Raw genomic sequence first — 16,137 nt, forward strand, 5'->3', positions numbered from 1 at the left:
GCTGATCAAATAAAGCAGATTTGACTTTAAAAGAAGAAAGAAAAGACAAAAGTCACCAATAGTTCCAGCCCCTTAAATGTGAGGTGGATTTCATGCTTCCCTCTGTTTGGTATCCCGGTAGGTAGCGTCCTTATGCAGCCAGGCTGATTCAGCCCCGCCACCAGCCATCTTTCAGACATGCTGAGCAGGTTAATGATCAGTGCCAGTGGCCATAAAATACTCTTCTCTGATAATGCCAAATTCAAATTCATACCAAGATGATATATTGATTTCTTTTTGTGAAGGAAAGGTTTGCACAAGATCGATTATTAGAGGAATGAAGATGAGAGAAGGCTGATTGTTGTCAGCTTCATCTTCATCTCTCTGTCTCTTGTTTTTCTCTCAATTCAGTTTCAACAAGTTTTCTATAGTTGACGTGCAATAATAGAGCATTATTGTAGGATTTATGAAACCAGGATTGATAAGCCTTTCTTTTCGGTGTAACTTCTTTTTTTGTACACATTAACTGTTCAGTTCTAGCCTTTGCTGCCTTTGGAAAAATTCTGGCACACGATTTGATTGTTGATAATGATGTTCTGTGGGGCTAAGGTGTAATTATAACATCTCTAGTGATATCTTTTGAAAGTGGGTCAGTGTGTTACCATTACATGGCTGAAAGTATTTGGACACCAGAGACCCAAACATTAAAGTCGTGTGCAATTGAAAATGTCTTTCCAGAACCATGTGGTATTAATCTGCTGCTAATAAAGCCTTTATTCACCTGGGAAGGTCAGTACGGTCAAGTTCTTCCACACGAAACGTATTAACCATTTATTTTTATGGACCAAGCTTTGTGGGCAAGGCATTGTCATGTTCAAACAGGAGAGGGCTAATTATCATTTTTTCTGTTTCATAATGTTGGAAAAGTTAAATAAGCTAAATTTAAGAAAATTATTTTAACTATTGATGAAGCCCAGTATCAAAAAGATTGAAAGAAAAAACAAAATCCTTTTTATTTTGGTTGTCTCTTGTATTATTTGTTTTTGTTTTAGTTATGTGTGCATATCAATGAAACGTTTTGAACATCCATAAAGATACACATTTAATTTAAATCCCCTTGATACAGTTAGGAAAAGATAAAAGTAATCTTCCTTAAATTAGGAAATGGCGTCCTCTTGTGGCCTTGTTTCTAAACTGCAAATCCCAGTTGTTGTATTCGGTTGTATTATTCCCAGACCTACACCAAGTCCCGCCCCTGAACAGCCTCATAACCAATTACCACTCAGTACTTTGAGGTTTTACTCCAATTGAAGTATTTTTGTCCGGAACTTTGTCTGTCAGGTAACGCAACCCGCAACAAACTCCACAAATGAAATGAGTATGTTCAGACTTAGAAAAGGTTAACGTGCGGGGCCAGGCCTGCTTAATGAACACATGTACGCGGTCTGTTGAGAGAGTTTTAACAAACGCCTGAAATACTAAACTCAGGGCCTAAATCCCATGGTGTATTGATTTGAGTAACGAACTACAACTGCAATCAGAGCCCACTCCACGAGACTCACAATTAGCCTCCTAAATATCAGAAAACACGTCTTTCTCGGGAGGGATTAACTCGCGTGACTCCTCCAACGTGAAGGTACCATAATTACGTAACTTAACTAGCTGAACGACAGCTTAATGCTAGTTGTGGTGTCTTTAAAGTTAGCGTTGGGAGTAACGCTCAGTGGCGGTATCGACGGCCAACTTTTAAAACTGGCACCGACCGTTAGCTAGCTTAGATACCGTTGTGTTTCTCCCCCGTTACCGGGAGGACAGTTCAGAGCAATGCGTTGCTGTGTTTAGCGGTTTGACGACTTAGCGGCTGTTTTGAGGAAACCTCAGGTGACATGTAAGATGTGCGTGTTTTGTTGTGGCGGTGTGTGCCCATGGTGACGCGGGCTGGGTCTCTCTCTCTCTTTCTCTCTCTCTCTTTTTAAGTTTTGCGGTTCTCAAGGTAACCGACCATCCTCCCACCCTGTTGACCGTCTTCCAGTGAAGCACCACCGGTCTATTCTAAGTCGTGCCCGTTGAGTCGACGGAGCAAACGAATCTGTACGGAACATGAGGTCAGTGTGCGATGCAATACTGCTTATCAAAGTGACTTAACGCTATTAGTGTGAGGTCTGTGTGCATTGTCCTTAGAAAGAGACGGTTGTGTCCCTGCATGGCCTGAGTGTGTGTGTGTGTGTGTGTGTGTGTGTGTTCTCTCTCTCATGGCCTGAGTGTGTGTGTGTGTGTTCTCTCTCATGGCCTGAGTGTGTGTGTGTGTGTGTGTGTGTTCTCTCTCTCATGGCCTGAGATTGTGTGTGTGTGTGTGTGTGTGTGTGTGTGTGTGTGTGTGTGTGTGTTTTCTCTCTCTCATGGCCTGTGTGTGTTTTCTTTCATGGTAGGTGCAGGTACATTTATCTGTAGACTAGACATCAGCAGCTCAGGAAAATCCCCTCCAGCTGGCTGCACAGAGTTGCTTTCTCTTGTGTCCTCTGATGGACGTGTTATCACTAGAAAAAGTCATTGGAGAAAACGTAACAGCATTTTGTGAAAGATGGGGGCAGAAGTTTTTTTTCATGCACTGGTCAATTTAGAGATTTTGTACTATTTTGTATTATTAACAAAACAGCCAAAATACACATGTAGGTGTTTATTTTTACTACTTTATCTATTTGTGTCTGTAGATTTTTCCGAAATTCAACAAAGGTTATCATTAGATAATGCCTCATTTGCATATTCAACCATATAATATCAGAAAACTGGTATTACATAAACTAATTGTGTAAGTAACTGTACACTGGGGTATTTTTATGGTGTCATCTGTTATTTTTTTAGTTTTTTACTGAATTCACCTGTCGTGTAGTCAATGGACATTTACAATACATATCTTGAAAGAGTTTATTTCCAACTTTCACTCCTTGATTGTGTTTACCATTTTTTTCTCTGCAACAAAAAAAAGTACTGGTGTTTGATACTCTCAAACCTCTTTGGATGCCCATTTAGAATAATCAGGAAGAAATACGACCTCTTGTAATTTAATAATCCACACAACCATTTTTGCTTGAGAAATTATTAAAATGATCAATTCCTTATTGACTAACGAGTAATTGATCAATCAATTAATAATTTCAGCACAATTCTAAATTGTCCCGTTCTATGTAGCCCATCTTCTCACCAGTCCCTTAGCTCGGTGTTTTCTGTGCCTTCAGCTCTCGCTGTGCCTCCTAAGAAGATTAGCTGTCATATATTAGTCACTAGGCCGTCCTGAACAGGACACACACACACACACACACACACAGTTGGCTCTACCTCTTCCATCTTGTGGGGCAGCTCACACTGCTGCCCCACAGTGCTGTCGTCATCCTGTGGACATTCATGGGGTCTCCCTGTTGGCCAGGCTTAATGACTTCACGACAGCTTTGGTGGGACCGGGAATGACCATAGACCATCTTCCTCTCACTCTTCCCCACCTGTCCAACCTGATATCTCATGATAGTCAGGGGATTACAGCCCTGTCTGTCTGTGAGGAGCCGAGCTAGCCTCCTGTCCTGGATGTATACATACTGATGATCATTGTCTGTTTACAATCTGGGAAGCCCCTTGTAAGGGCTTTAGAGCAGCGTAATCCCCCTCACCCCCCATCTGGTGGCTGAGATAAACCCTTAGTTCCCCCGGGAATGATCAGACGGCAGAGCAACAGGTGAGTCGTTTCTTTGCTTTATTCTTAGCAGAAATCAGAAGTCCAACGCTTATGGCAAACCTAGAACTTTTTGGAATCAAGAAATGGGCTTGATTTCTCTAGAAGTTCCTCGCTGTCTGCTTCTCTTCTGCATTCGCTCCACGTCTAGTTACAGTTGGCCACACATACTTTAAATGGCCAACATGTCTCTGTGTGTGAGACAGAAACCATGTACCACCCAAAACTGAAATGGCTTTGTAAGAGTTGTCAGAGCTGGTCACAAGCAGGGATAGAGGAAGTCTTTTTTTAATTTTATGAAAATATTTGTTATTATTAGTTAAAAACAGACATTTTAGTCATGTCACAGTCAATATATCAGTCATAGAGTTTTGGGCCATGACTTGACTAGAACAGAGTTATCGTTCATGTGATTTGTAAGTTATTACCTGTACCTTTCCTGCCATGAAAAGTCAAAATGTTTGCTGCTTAAAAGACTTCTATGACAAGTTTGGATTACAACTCTATTGTAGATGCAATGCCTGAGTATTTGTACTATTATCAAAGTGATACTGAAAGTGAAAAATTAGCAACATTATGATTTTAAATCAGGAACTATCTGATCTATAACCGGTAAAAAAGTGTACACATCTGAAGACGCATTGTGTTCGGTACCAAAGCAGAACCCACTTCTAGTGAACAGTATTTTCAATGTGATAGCTGCAGCTGATACTCACACATTTATATACTGCTGGTGACATCAGATGATAATAACAGTGCATTATATTTTATAAGCTTATCTTGCATTTTGCCGGGAAGGTCTTGATTTGCAAAGTAACCATAGCAGTCAGACAAATGAGGTGAAATAGGAAGCACAACATTTCCCACTAAAATGTAAAGAAGCATAAAGTTGCATTCAAAAATAATGATACTGTGAAGAACAAATATAAATTTGATTGAGTAAAATTTGAGTAAAAGCTTTTCTAATAGTCTTCAGTTGATTATCCGCTGATATGTGCATATGTGCGCCCTCATTTCTTGTGGTGCATGGCGAGTTGCCATGTTGGCCCGCGTGGAGCCTGTGTGTGTGTGTGTGTGTGTGTGTGTGGGTGTGTGTGTGTTAGAGAGAGCATGATGCAAGTCTGTCAGTTGTGCACACCGAGCCTTGATTTGTTCATAATGCAATCAAAAAGAGTCTATGGATACACACAAGTGTCTGGATTTCTAAGCAAAAACTTGCTGTCTTTTGATGTCAAGGGACATTTGGTTATGAGGCTTTTTAGAGGGACTAAGCATATGTATACATACAATCTGTGTGGCACTGTTACGCACTGTTTTTCTTTGTGTGAGGAACTGGCCTGTATGTTGAGTTGTCAAAGATTTATTGCAGATGCTGAAAAGCGCAGCTCGTGTTCATGTTGTCGTTGCCATAGTGACACTGTTGCAGCTCTAGGAATACACTTGGGGGACTTGATGTAACATTGTGAACCAGTAGTCTGATCCAACCTCTGTTACATTCATGATATGTCTGTTATAAAGACCTTGAAACAGCACAGGATTTTAGTGGGGGTCAATAATTTGTTGTGTAGAGACGAACGGAGAAATCGCCGTGGAAACGAGTCCTTATAGGCTGCACCTCACGAGAGATGTCAGACAAAATGTACTGTGACACCACTGCACATAGACACTGTTGAAAACAACTGCACATTACATCAGTGAAAGAAATACAAATTAACAGCTAACCACGTAACCCATTGCATACAAATATAATAAACAACCATTGATTGGTAGTTTTACTAAAGCATTCTGTATAATACATAATTTAACTGGTGCACGAGTAAAATACTTCTCAGTGCGGCGCTGAGTTTGAATATCTGAAAGTAATTTGTTCTCAATTTTCTAGTATTGTATCGTGCTATGACCACCTGGTCCACTTGCTCTGCGCTGTCTTCAGACCTGTCGTGTTAATTTGTGAACATCAGATACCTCAGATGGACAACCTGAGGCCTCAGCGAATACATTTTATACAAAGGATGGATTGAGTGGTTGAGAGGAAGTTAAAGGTGACCGAAATGGTTTTAAATTCAAACTTTTTAATCACTATGGTTGTTTTTCTGTAAATAATTGTTGGCGTTTAGAACCAGGACAAAGTTGATATTTGGTGCTTTGATTGCAATGCATGACAATGCATTTTGTTTGAAATTATTGCCGTACCTTCTAATAGCATTTCATAGGACTTCACACTGCACAATAATACACACTATATTTCTAAGAGATGCAGAATGTGCAGTGGGACACACAAGGCCAAGACTGTAGCTGTTTGTTTATGGACGAACTGTGTGTGAATATAAAGACCCACGACCCATAAATCACTCCATTAGTTTGGCTTCAAACTAATGGAGTGATTTATGGGTCTCAAGGCGATGTCTTCGAATTGCTTCTTTTGTCAAAGAGTCCCAAACTCAAAGTCATTAACTTTACTGCCCTGCGTCCATTTGAAAAGCAGGAGCCAGTGTTTTTGGTGCCTTTTTTCTGAACAGAATTTCAATCTGTTGTAGTGGTTTATAACCCTTTTATTGCTTGAGATAAACAAAATGTTCTTGTTGTCATTATTTTCTCTATCTCTATCTTATTATGAATTGTCCTTTATATACATTTGTTTTTCCTTCAATTACTTTCCTTTGGATACTCCTAGTTGAGTGTATTGCTAAAAGAGTATAGAGACTGTGGAGCTCATACTATTTTGTGTTTTCAGGAACTTCACCCAAAGAGATCTCTTCTTCCTCACGACTGAAGAGTGACCAACCAGTCTTCCTTATCTCTGCCTCTGGTCCTTTTCCAGCTTAATGACATGACCTGCATGGCTTTGAAAACGGACCTCACTGCAGAGCCAGACCAACAAGAAAAGGTTCAAGGCATTCCTGTGCCTGGCTGAGGTCAGGGCTCAGACCTGAGGAGGTGAATGGAGACAAGAAAGAACACCACAGCAGGGGCTCTTTTATGGACCCTTGCCCCAGTTCGAACCTCACCCACCAGCTCTGTAATTTCTGAGGACGTGTGGGAGGATGAGGATGAAGAAGAGGCAGAGAAAGACGATGACTTTGTCAGCCAGATGAATGAGAACGGCATCATTGGACTGTCGGACGCACTGGAGATTTTGGAGTTGTCGGCATATTGTGATCCAGATTCAGAAAGTAATCCAAACATGTGCCCTGGACCCATCACCCTCGATGACGCAGACCCTCGGGGGTGTGAGAGGGATACACCCGAGGAGCTGAGTTACCGCCTGAGTAAACACTGCTCCCTTAACGCGCCACAAGGAGAGGATGTACAAATACTATCGCCATGTGAGTCTTTATTTCACCTTGACTAGTTTTGATCTTCTAGTCCCTATACTACGCATAAAGGACCATTCCACTGGAGTTGCATGTTTGAGCTCATTGCACAAATTGCTTTTCCTTTACATCACAGATGGCTGTCCACATTGTGGTTTACTACTTTCAATACATGTTTCTACAGTTCCAGGCGGCCATCAGTTCTACCAACAGGCCTCGTTTCCAAATGAATTGTTTGGATCATAAAATGTCCTAAAGCCCACGATGACGTCATCGGGTTGCTTGTGTTGTCTGACTATCACTCCACAGTCTAGAGAGATGCAGTTTATTATCACATCAGACAAAGAAAAAATGGCAAATCCAGTCAAATGAGAAGCTGGAATTCTGGAAACTATTTGCTTGAAAAGTTACTTAAATGATTAATCAATCATTAATAGTCTTTGTTTACTTTTCTGTTAAATTGACCGATTGTGTTGGGTGTAATCCATCACAGTGCCCTCCAGACCTGGTTTAAGATATTTAAAAATACTTTTTCTTGGAAGAGGGCTGTACTGAATCACAGTCTTAGCTTATATTGAGGTTTCGAATGAATCTTCAAATGTAATTTCCCAAAAGAAAATATAAAACTCCTCAAACAAAATCCTCATTTTGAAGAAATTGTTTCATCAGATTAAATGAGTTGTATGAAATAAACTTTTTAGTGCATGGCTGCCCTTGTGAGCAAAACGTTCTGCTTTTGAAAGTAGAAAACTTTGTCACTTAAAAATGTGCATTTTTAAAATGTTAGCATTGCTCTTTTATCAATACGTTTTGACTTTTGGGCAATGCTCTGGAATTAGTAGACGCTAGGCGAGCTACACTCCCTTTGTTGTGGGAGCCTATACTGTGTTGAAACCTCTCTTCCCATTTCCCCGTCTCCATGTTTTTGGCAGTTGAGGACTCGATGGACACAGAAGAAGCGCACATGATGGATTGCAAGAAAGATGGAGAGGAAGCTGGGACCAGGAAAGACCAGAAGAGAAAGAAAACTAAACCCCCTCGCATCACGACTGGTTTGTCTGGGAGCTATATTTCCAAAGGAGAGATCGAGGAGATCAGCTCTTCGCTATCTTGTAGTGCTCCCCTGTTAGCCATGGGACCTGCTACAGTCGCCGATCCTCACTGCCCAATATCTCAGCCTGCCTCACCGTTCACAGCCCTCACTTTCCCCCACCTTCTCCACTTCTCGGCTGAGGAAATAGCTGCTGGTCCTGGTATTGACGCTGAAAACCTTCCGGAGATGAGCTTCACAGAAAGCCCTCCAGAATCACACAGGAGCCACGTAAGCCTCAAGTCCAGTTCTCGTTGTGACGAGGTAAAGCTCGGGGCTTCTCTTCAGCCAGCAGCCGTGTTTTCTAAAGAAGGCGTGTCGAATCATTACAGCGGACCTTTAAAGGCATCACATAAGTCAGGTAAGCCTCACAAACTGCCCACTCCCTCACCAAGGAAGATGAGGCAGCACTCACCTGAAGCTACGTGTTCAAAGAATCTTTCCCTCAACGCAGCCAAAGTAGACTCCTTAAAATTCAAACACCGGACCGCAAGTCCTGACAAAGTGCAGAAAACGCCAAAAGCCAGAAGTAATGCTGCTGAAATGGATGAATCCAGGTGAGTCATATTCCCATAGCCGTAAGGTTTAAAAAAAGTATCACGTCTTATGTTACGTCTGTTGTATCCTTCCTTTTTTTTTCAAGTTTTCATACATCATGATCGGAGCACTAAGCACTAACCATGTATATAATTGTATTTCCAGAAAAGGGCCTTTGAGTTACCGCACACCAGACTTCTCCAAAGTGGAACCCAAGGTCCATTTCCCCAAAGATGGTTACAGCCCCCCCAAGAGCAAACACCCATCCAAGAGGAGGTCCTTGTCACCTGAGCCCCCCTTTGGGTTTAAATCCCCTGCTGACATTGTGAAAGAAGTCCTCCTGAAGACCATAGCTGCTTCTCCTGCCTCATCAGACTCTTACAAGCCACCAACCAGTGCCCCCAACTCCACTGTGCCTCAGGAGTTCAGATGCCGCCAGCAGGCCACCACACTGCTCGACCAACTACAGGTACTGGTACCTAGAGACTGGGACATCTCGGGACGTCATCATCAAAGCACTCTTTTTATGGTTGTCAGTTTGCTTAGTGTGGCTGTAGTATAAAAAACCATCAGAAGCTGTCAAAATGAAATGATGTTGCGTGTACATATGAGGATGGGGCGTATGACTCACTGCGAGATTTGGCACACTCAGGTTTTTTCACATCAAAACACTGTTCTTTACCTGACTTTGGCCCAGTGCAGGCTGCTATTTGATGATGCAATGATTACCCATGTTTTGTGTTATTTGATTGCATCCCACCTCTAGAAAGAAACTACCAGTGACGCTGTCTTAATCAAACAGGATCCATAGAAAAAGTCAAGTTGTCCCTAATTTCCTTAACTGTCCTAAGGGAAATCTAAAGTAAATTGCCAACACTTCCCCACCATCTTCGCTCATTCCCAGAGGCACCATCGTTACGTCCTCTTATTCTGTAGCAACGCTGAAGTCAAAACAACTAGGGGTAAACAGGGATGGCATACATTAGGGAAATGAAGCTTTAAAGTTGGGGATATATACTGAAGATATTTAAATTAATAGGCTATATGGTACCAACAAAAAGTAATGAAGATGAAACCTTCATTCTTGTGCCTGTTTTTATAGACATTTTAGGGGGGAACATCAATCAGAAATAGTAATTTCCTTTCTGTTTAAGTCAGGGATGGCATAGGGATAGTTATCAATATAACCTTGCCCTTGTGTATTTCCGTATTACATTCTTAATGTTTCACAATCCGTCTACAGCACCAAGGCAATTACAGAGCTTGTGATTCATCTTTATACTTCTAAAATATTGATTGAAATTGGGAAATGGAACAATGTTTGCAGATCATTGACCTTGAGAAAACACAAATTACATTTGTCCCCAGTTATTCTGTAATATAGAAATAAAGAATTACCCTTCCAACACGACCTTTCAGAGTGAGGTTTATTTTTTATGAATGTACTTCTAAAATTTACAGTTCACTTTTTTTGCATTATAAGTTTGACTACTGCAAACAGTAATGGGTTACAGATTCAGCTGTTAATAAATCAGTACATTTATTTAGCCATTTATTTAGTAGATGTGTTTATAAGTGAGCTGCTGTGGTGCAGACACAACATGTCTCATCATCACTGTACGTGATGTACATATCATGGATAAAAGGATGTGAACGTTACACCCACGAGTGATGTTTGTGCATGCGGTTCCAAAGCCATAGGCATTCATCTGATGCTAAAATGGCTTTCCACAAGACACTCCAGTTTACCCCAAGGGAAACTTTGCACTCTTCTTTTTTTTCACTCATCACATGCTTCGTTTTCTCTCTTTTCATCTCTTCCTCTTACTCACTCATTCCCTCTCCGTCTCATCTCTCTGCAGGAGGACTACAACAGACTGCTGACTAAGTACGCCGAGGCGGAGAACACCATTGATCGCCTGCGCCTCCAAGCCAAGGTAGTTAATATAGAAATGAGGCTATAATTTATCACTATTTAATGGTTTGCGGTAGTACAGGGTTTTAAGCCTTACAATTTTAAATTACTATAGCACTTCCAGAAGGAAACTTAAAAATGGAATGATTATTTTTCACAAATTTGATTACATTTAATAAATTATTTTTTTTCTAAACATGAATGTCAAGTATAAATGTATAACTCAAATACCCGATTCACTTCTTCCCTTCATTAAACGAAGGAGCGGCAGAGAACGCACGATTATGTCCGGCTCAGCTTTCCATTAATTTTATTCTGATTTTTCTGTGAGAGGCATTATGCATAGCTACTGTTCTATGTGCAAACACAGGCTGCACACAACATCTGGAGATACTGTGTGGACAGTAGGTGGGTGGGTGGGTGGGAACGAACACAAAGGTTCCTCTAAAATATACGAAGGTCCTCTTCCCCAATGACAGTACACCCTTTTGTGTGTTCTTGTTTCCCTTAGATAATTTAATTCAGTGTTTGTCATTTTTGTTCTTGCTTTCAACAAGTACAGGAATAAAAAGGCAGAGATATGATTGCCTTATCTTGCATGTAGATATTAATAATGATGATCACATGTAGGAAAAAATCAAGCCAAAATTTGATAAGAAAGCAAGAATACAGAAATGAAATGTTTAAAAGGGAGGCATATGAAAATAAAGTAGCAATTCTTTTTAATTTCAGATGTGTATTCAACTGTTTATTAGTTTGTTGTGTGTCTTTATTCCTCAACTCTATTTCTACAGGACAGATCTATAAAGACCCTGCAGTCCAGGCTCAGACATTGTCAGGACATCACAGACAGAGCAGTATGTCAGAACAAATGCTTAGAGAATTTAAAAAGTGGGATAGGAAAGAAATGAAAGAGCAGGAGAGACAGGATGAGTGTAGCGAAGTCTCTCCTTTTTTAAATAATTTCTGTTGGCGAAGGAGCACTCCACAATCGTTACCAATTAAAATCAGCTTACTGGGCTCTCCACCTCCCCTCCATCTCCTTCACCACAACCCTGCACCACCATCTGTCTCCCATCTGTCCTCCCTCTGCAAGCTAACATCACACTGGCAGGGTGGGAGGAGCACTTTACACGGAAATGTCTTGTCCGATTACTATTATTTTTAATTGGAGAGTTTTTTTCTTTCATGTTGTGTGAACCCTGAATGATCAGTTCCAACAACTGGAAATGCATCTTCTTAGACTTGAATCAAGAACTGTCACGATCCTCTAATTACAAGCTCAAGTAATGATGTTTTATACAAAACACATTTACTTTTGAATTAAAAACGTAAACACTCAGGCATGATGTACTCTAGTCCTTAATGATCTTACGTTATATCATTCCATCTTTCTGACTAATTACTTTCAGTCGCTACTCCTACCTGTATAATATATGTGATACAAGCTGGATGTAATGTTAGGGGAAACAAGAAATTCAACCCAAGTGGCTCGCTCTGTAACGTACAGAGCATGTGCGTTACACATATCTGTCTGTTTTAAAAATATATATATTTTTAAGGGGACTGTTGAGGTCAGTTTAAGGTCATAGTGATTTATTGCCTAGAGGGGAGGGGCATACATTCATTCTCCTTTTCATTCAATTCTGTATGTGTGGGGAGGTGTGACCACCTGGTGTATGTGTTAAACTCCTGTATCACACAGTTCAGTTTAAACTTCTGCCGTGAAATGACCTGTTTGATGTTGTGGCTTAAAACACGTAAACACCAGAAGACAAAAGGTGCGGATGTCGGCTGTATCTGTATCGCAAATCCAAATCATTCTGATCATCTCCATCTTTTGTCGTATGATTTGATTATATCCTCAAAAATACTTTAACCCGGCCCAAAGTCTCATTCCTGGTATTAAGCTAACATGCAGCAGAATTGACGAGGGATCTAAAAATGTTGACCTCTTGAAATTGGACAGTAGTCACTTATGTCACCAGGAACAGCAAAGGAAAAAGTGCGCCAATATACCACTTATTAATTGTTCATATCTCCCTCAGGTGAACCTGTACTCTGACCCTCCAAAGCCCGGCCACTTGGTGCAGTCAGGACTGAACCGGGACTCTTCACAGGTCATGGTGCTGGATTTTTCTCAGGCTCAGAGAGCAGCGTTTAGCTCAGCATCTCTTCACCCAAACGGACACAGCAATAATCAGAGTAAATTCATCCCATTCAACATTTCCTACTTTGCTGTCAAATTCATCAGTTTATTTAATCATATGTCATATATGTGAGCCACCCTGCTCTACTTATGTATTACTGTACACTGACACATTGTCACTGACTTTTTTATCAAGGTGTCATCTTATCATTCAGCTGTTGCTGAAGTTGCATCATATCATTCTTTCCTCTGCCCCTGTCTGTCAAATGAACAGGAAGTTCATCTGCCCGTCCTTCCACAAGAAGCCCAGACCCTCAGGTGGGAGAGCAGCTGGCCAAGATTATCTACAGCATGGCTGACAAGTTCCTCCAGCAGGTAAATTACCTATTGTATCCATCGACAGTTATTAACCATGGTATCATAGTATAGTATATACAATCATAGTATAGTCAAGCATTATTATGTGTTTTGTAAAAACCCACACAATACCAGTTTAGTGTTATTTTGTGTTAAAATGTTTTAATTGGCACGTTTCTGAGAAATTATTGGCTAGCCTTAGTCTTAGGCAATGTATGGGGCAGCATTTACATTTTTTATATAACTTGAATTAGTTATTCTTAAAGCTTTTTAGTCAATTGTGGGTGAGTACAAAATCTATTTGTGTGGAAGTTTAGCCTCAAGGATCCATGCAGATTCACGAGATGATGTGATAAAGAGATAAAGGTGTTTAATGTTCTTCCTTCAGCTGCAGACTTTTAAAGATCTCCTAAAGAGCAAACAACTCCTGCCTTGTGACCAGATGACGGTAAGAACAACAACTCAACTCAGTTTAAATTGTTCAGATGGATGTCTTCTACTAGCCACCTCAAATCCAAACTCTTTCTCAGGGTCTCTCTCAGCTTGCTGTGGGCCTCAACTCTTTAGAAAGGGGCTACCTGTTAGCCAAGGATGAACACAAAGTCCTGCTGCAGCGTGGGGCACAAATCAGCCACTTTGACCCTGAACGGTGAGCGCACCGAGATAAATATGTCATAGATTCCATTTTTTATTCATGTGCACTCTGTTCTTTTTGCTGTTTTTTTTCATTTTTATATATAAATAAAAATAAAAGTGTGTGTGTGTGTGTGTGTCAGGGAACTAGAGGGACTGATCTTTCAATGTGGGCTGTGTATGGAAGAGCTGAAGGAGCAGGTGGAACAGATGCAACAAGAGCAGCCCACCTGTGTGGCTCCTCCCTCTCCACCGCCTCACCCCGCGCCTTCGTCTGTCCCCTCTGAGGGAGGAGAAACGCTGACTCACCCGCAGGTACCGTCTAACAGCTCTGTCTGTTAATGTACTCTGTCCTGGATCACTACAGAGTATCTATTTAACGTTTGCATTTGTGCGTGTGATCAGAAATATAAGAGATCCTCTGTATTTGTAAACGTTGTAGATTAGATTTTACTTTATTCATCCATGCTGCTGCTTCGAATTTCTTGAAGAACATTTTTGTAACATTTTTTACAAATGTACAATACAATAAAATTAAAATTAAATAGCAGGGCATATTACATGTAAGAATTTAAATAAAAAATAAAAAATGACACACCTATAAGGAAAGTCCTGTAGTAAAAAAACAAACACTATTTGTGTATTTATGTGTATGTATAATGATCCAACTTCATCTCTTTCCAGAGCCCTCCTGTGCCGTTGCTGGTTGATCCAGGTGAGGCAGCGGCGATGGAGGTGAGCTCAGCCAGTGAAGAGAGTCATGAAGAGGAGGAAACTCTTAATTCTCTCTACCTCAAACCTCTGAATGGCAAACAAAGGCATGTTGAACAAGACTGTATCACACCAATGGATCAGTGAGTAGGAATGTTTGTTTTCTCAGTTGATCACTTTGATAAAAGGGAATAGTGACCATCTGTACCTTTTTTTTTTTTTTTTTTTTTTTTTTTTCTTTTTTTTTTTGCAGTGAAATGTGAAATACTTTTTAAAATGTTAGGAGATATCCAAATACTTATCTTTTTTTTTTTTCACACTGTCAGAAGGAGATAAGGAAAGAAAGACTCTCATTATTGCACACTGAAAGTTTTCCTGCCTCTGTTTAGCTACCACAGCTTCAAGGAGCTTCCCAACGTCCAAGACAGTAGCCAGAGGGAAGGAGCTTCCCTTTCTGCTGCCTTAAGAAGCGACATGCAGCCTGCGGACGGGGAGAGAGAAAGACAGAGTCGGAGAACTGAGGGCCTGGAAGTCCAGAAAAGTCTTCCACAGAGGTGAGTCTTCAGAGAAGGAGAAGAGATGAGCTGCAGTTTCATCAGCAGCACAGTCATGTTTGTTGTCGCACTGGGAAGCTCTGAGGGGTTGCTAATCTGAGTACTTTCCTGTCTAAATGTAAAATAATACCTGCAATTTTGCCACATTTTAATAAACAGTGACTGAATTCGCTGCCCTTCTCTGTTGACAGGAAAGACATATCGGAGCATCTGGACTCTCCTCCTGTCAAACAGCAAGCCAGCAGGTCCAGTTCTCCTTCACGCAGAGGCTCCACCCAGTCCACCACTTTCCACAGTAGCAGAAGGAGGTTGAAGGTGGGAAAGTCCCACAGCAGCAGTCTGAGCAGTCTGGGAGAGATTACAGCTCTGGAGAAGAGGAACTCCAAACTCCAAACTGGGAGCAGCGGAGTGCTTTCTCAGGTCAGTTTTCTATTGCAAACTGCCAGGGTGAAATAACAGTCTGTCATTGACTCAATGTGGCGTGGTTAAAGTGAGGCAGTGCTTAACATTTGATTATGTAAGAATCAAAGCCTCTGAAGATATTACTTTCGCCTTTTGACATTTTGAAACATTTTCTCTTCTTTCTTTTTTTGCCAAGATATTGATGCATCTCTTTATATACTGTACGAACACACTGCATGGGTTTTGAGCTCAGAGACTCTATGTAATGTGAGGAAAATTATATTAATACTGTTGATGCTGTGTTCAAAATATACATTGAAACCCAATGTTCACAATCTTTGTTCTGTGTTGTGTTGACCAGGATGGGATCATCTCTCCGGAGACGGACAGTGGGTTTGTCTGTTCAGAGAGCAGCCGGCTGACTCCAGCAGCCGCTCCCAGTCCTCTCCACCAGAGGGCCTCAGAGAGGTGAGAACGGCTATCACTACCTCTTTAATCAATTTGACCACCTGTGCCATCCCCCACCCATGTTATATACACACACAGCATGCAACTCTATAGCTCCCGATTCTCCTATTTGTCTTCCTGTTTATTGATTTGATAGTCTTTTGTGTTTTCTGTATGTTTGAATATTCTTCCATGCTGCGACAGTGTTTCAGTGCCTCAAGAGGGGATCCTGGGTAATCCTCAGATAGGCCCAGTCTCAGTCCCCTCTCCTGCTTCGTCATCGTCACACAGTCAAGTGGCTATGGAGCCCAGAAGTGACTCTCGG

General features: G+C 41.1%; 1 protein-coding gene across 1 annotated transcript in view; it reads left to right on the top strand.

Moving 5' to 3' along the window:
• Window positions 1-6,644: 6,644 nt before the first annotated feature.
• akna (AT-hook transcription factor) overlaps window positions 6,645-16,137 on the top strand; it is a 15,502-nt gene continuing 6,009 nt past the window's right edge. The window contains 15 exon segments of the mRNA XM_034547274.1: window positions 6,645-7,104; window positions 7,971-8,664; window positions 8,810-9,113; window positions 10,507-10,581; window positions 11,354-11,416; window positions 12,608-12,764; window positions 12,983-13,083; window positions 13,454-13,513; window positions 13,596-13,714; window positions 13,842-14,013; window positions 14,383-14,552; window positions 14,799-14,963; window positions 15,155-15,383; window positions 15,727-15,833; window positions 16,017-16,137. The exon segment at window positions 16,017-16,137 is cut by the window's right edge and continues 142 nt beyond it. Of these exon segments, the coding sequence (XP_034403165.1) occupies window positions 6,645-7,104; window positions 7,971-8,664; window positions 8,810-9,113; window positions 10,507-10,581; window positions 11,354-11,416; window positions 12,608-12,764; window positions 12,983-13,083; window positions 13,454-13,513; window positions 13,596-13,714; window positions 13,842-14,013; window positions 14,383-14,552; window positions 14,799-14,963; window positions 15,155-15,383; window positions 15,727-15,833; window positions 16,017-16,137 (2,997 nt within the window).

This window comes from Cyclopterus lumpus, chromosome 12 (assembly GCF_009769545.1).
Source record: "Cyclopterus lumpus isolate fCycLum1 chromosome 12, fCycLum1.pri, whole genome shotgun sequence".
Taxonomy (NCBI): Eukaryota; Metazoa; Chordata; class Actinopteri; order Perciformes; family Cyclopteridae; genus Cyclopterus; species Cyclopterus lumpus.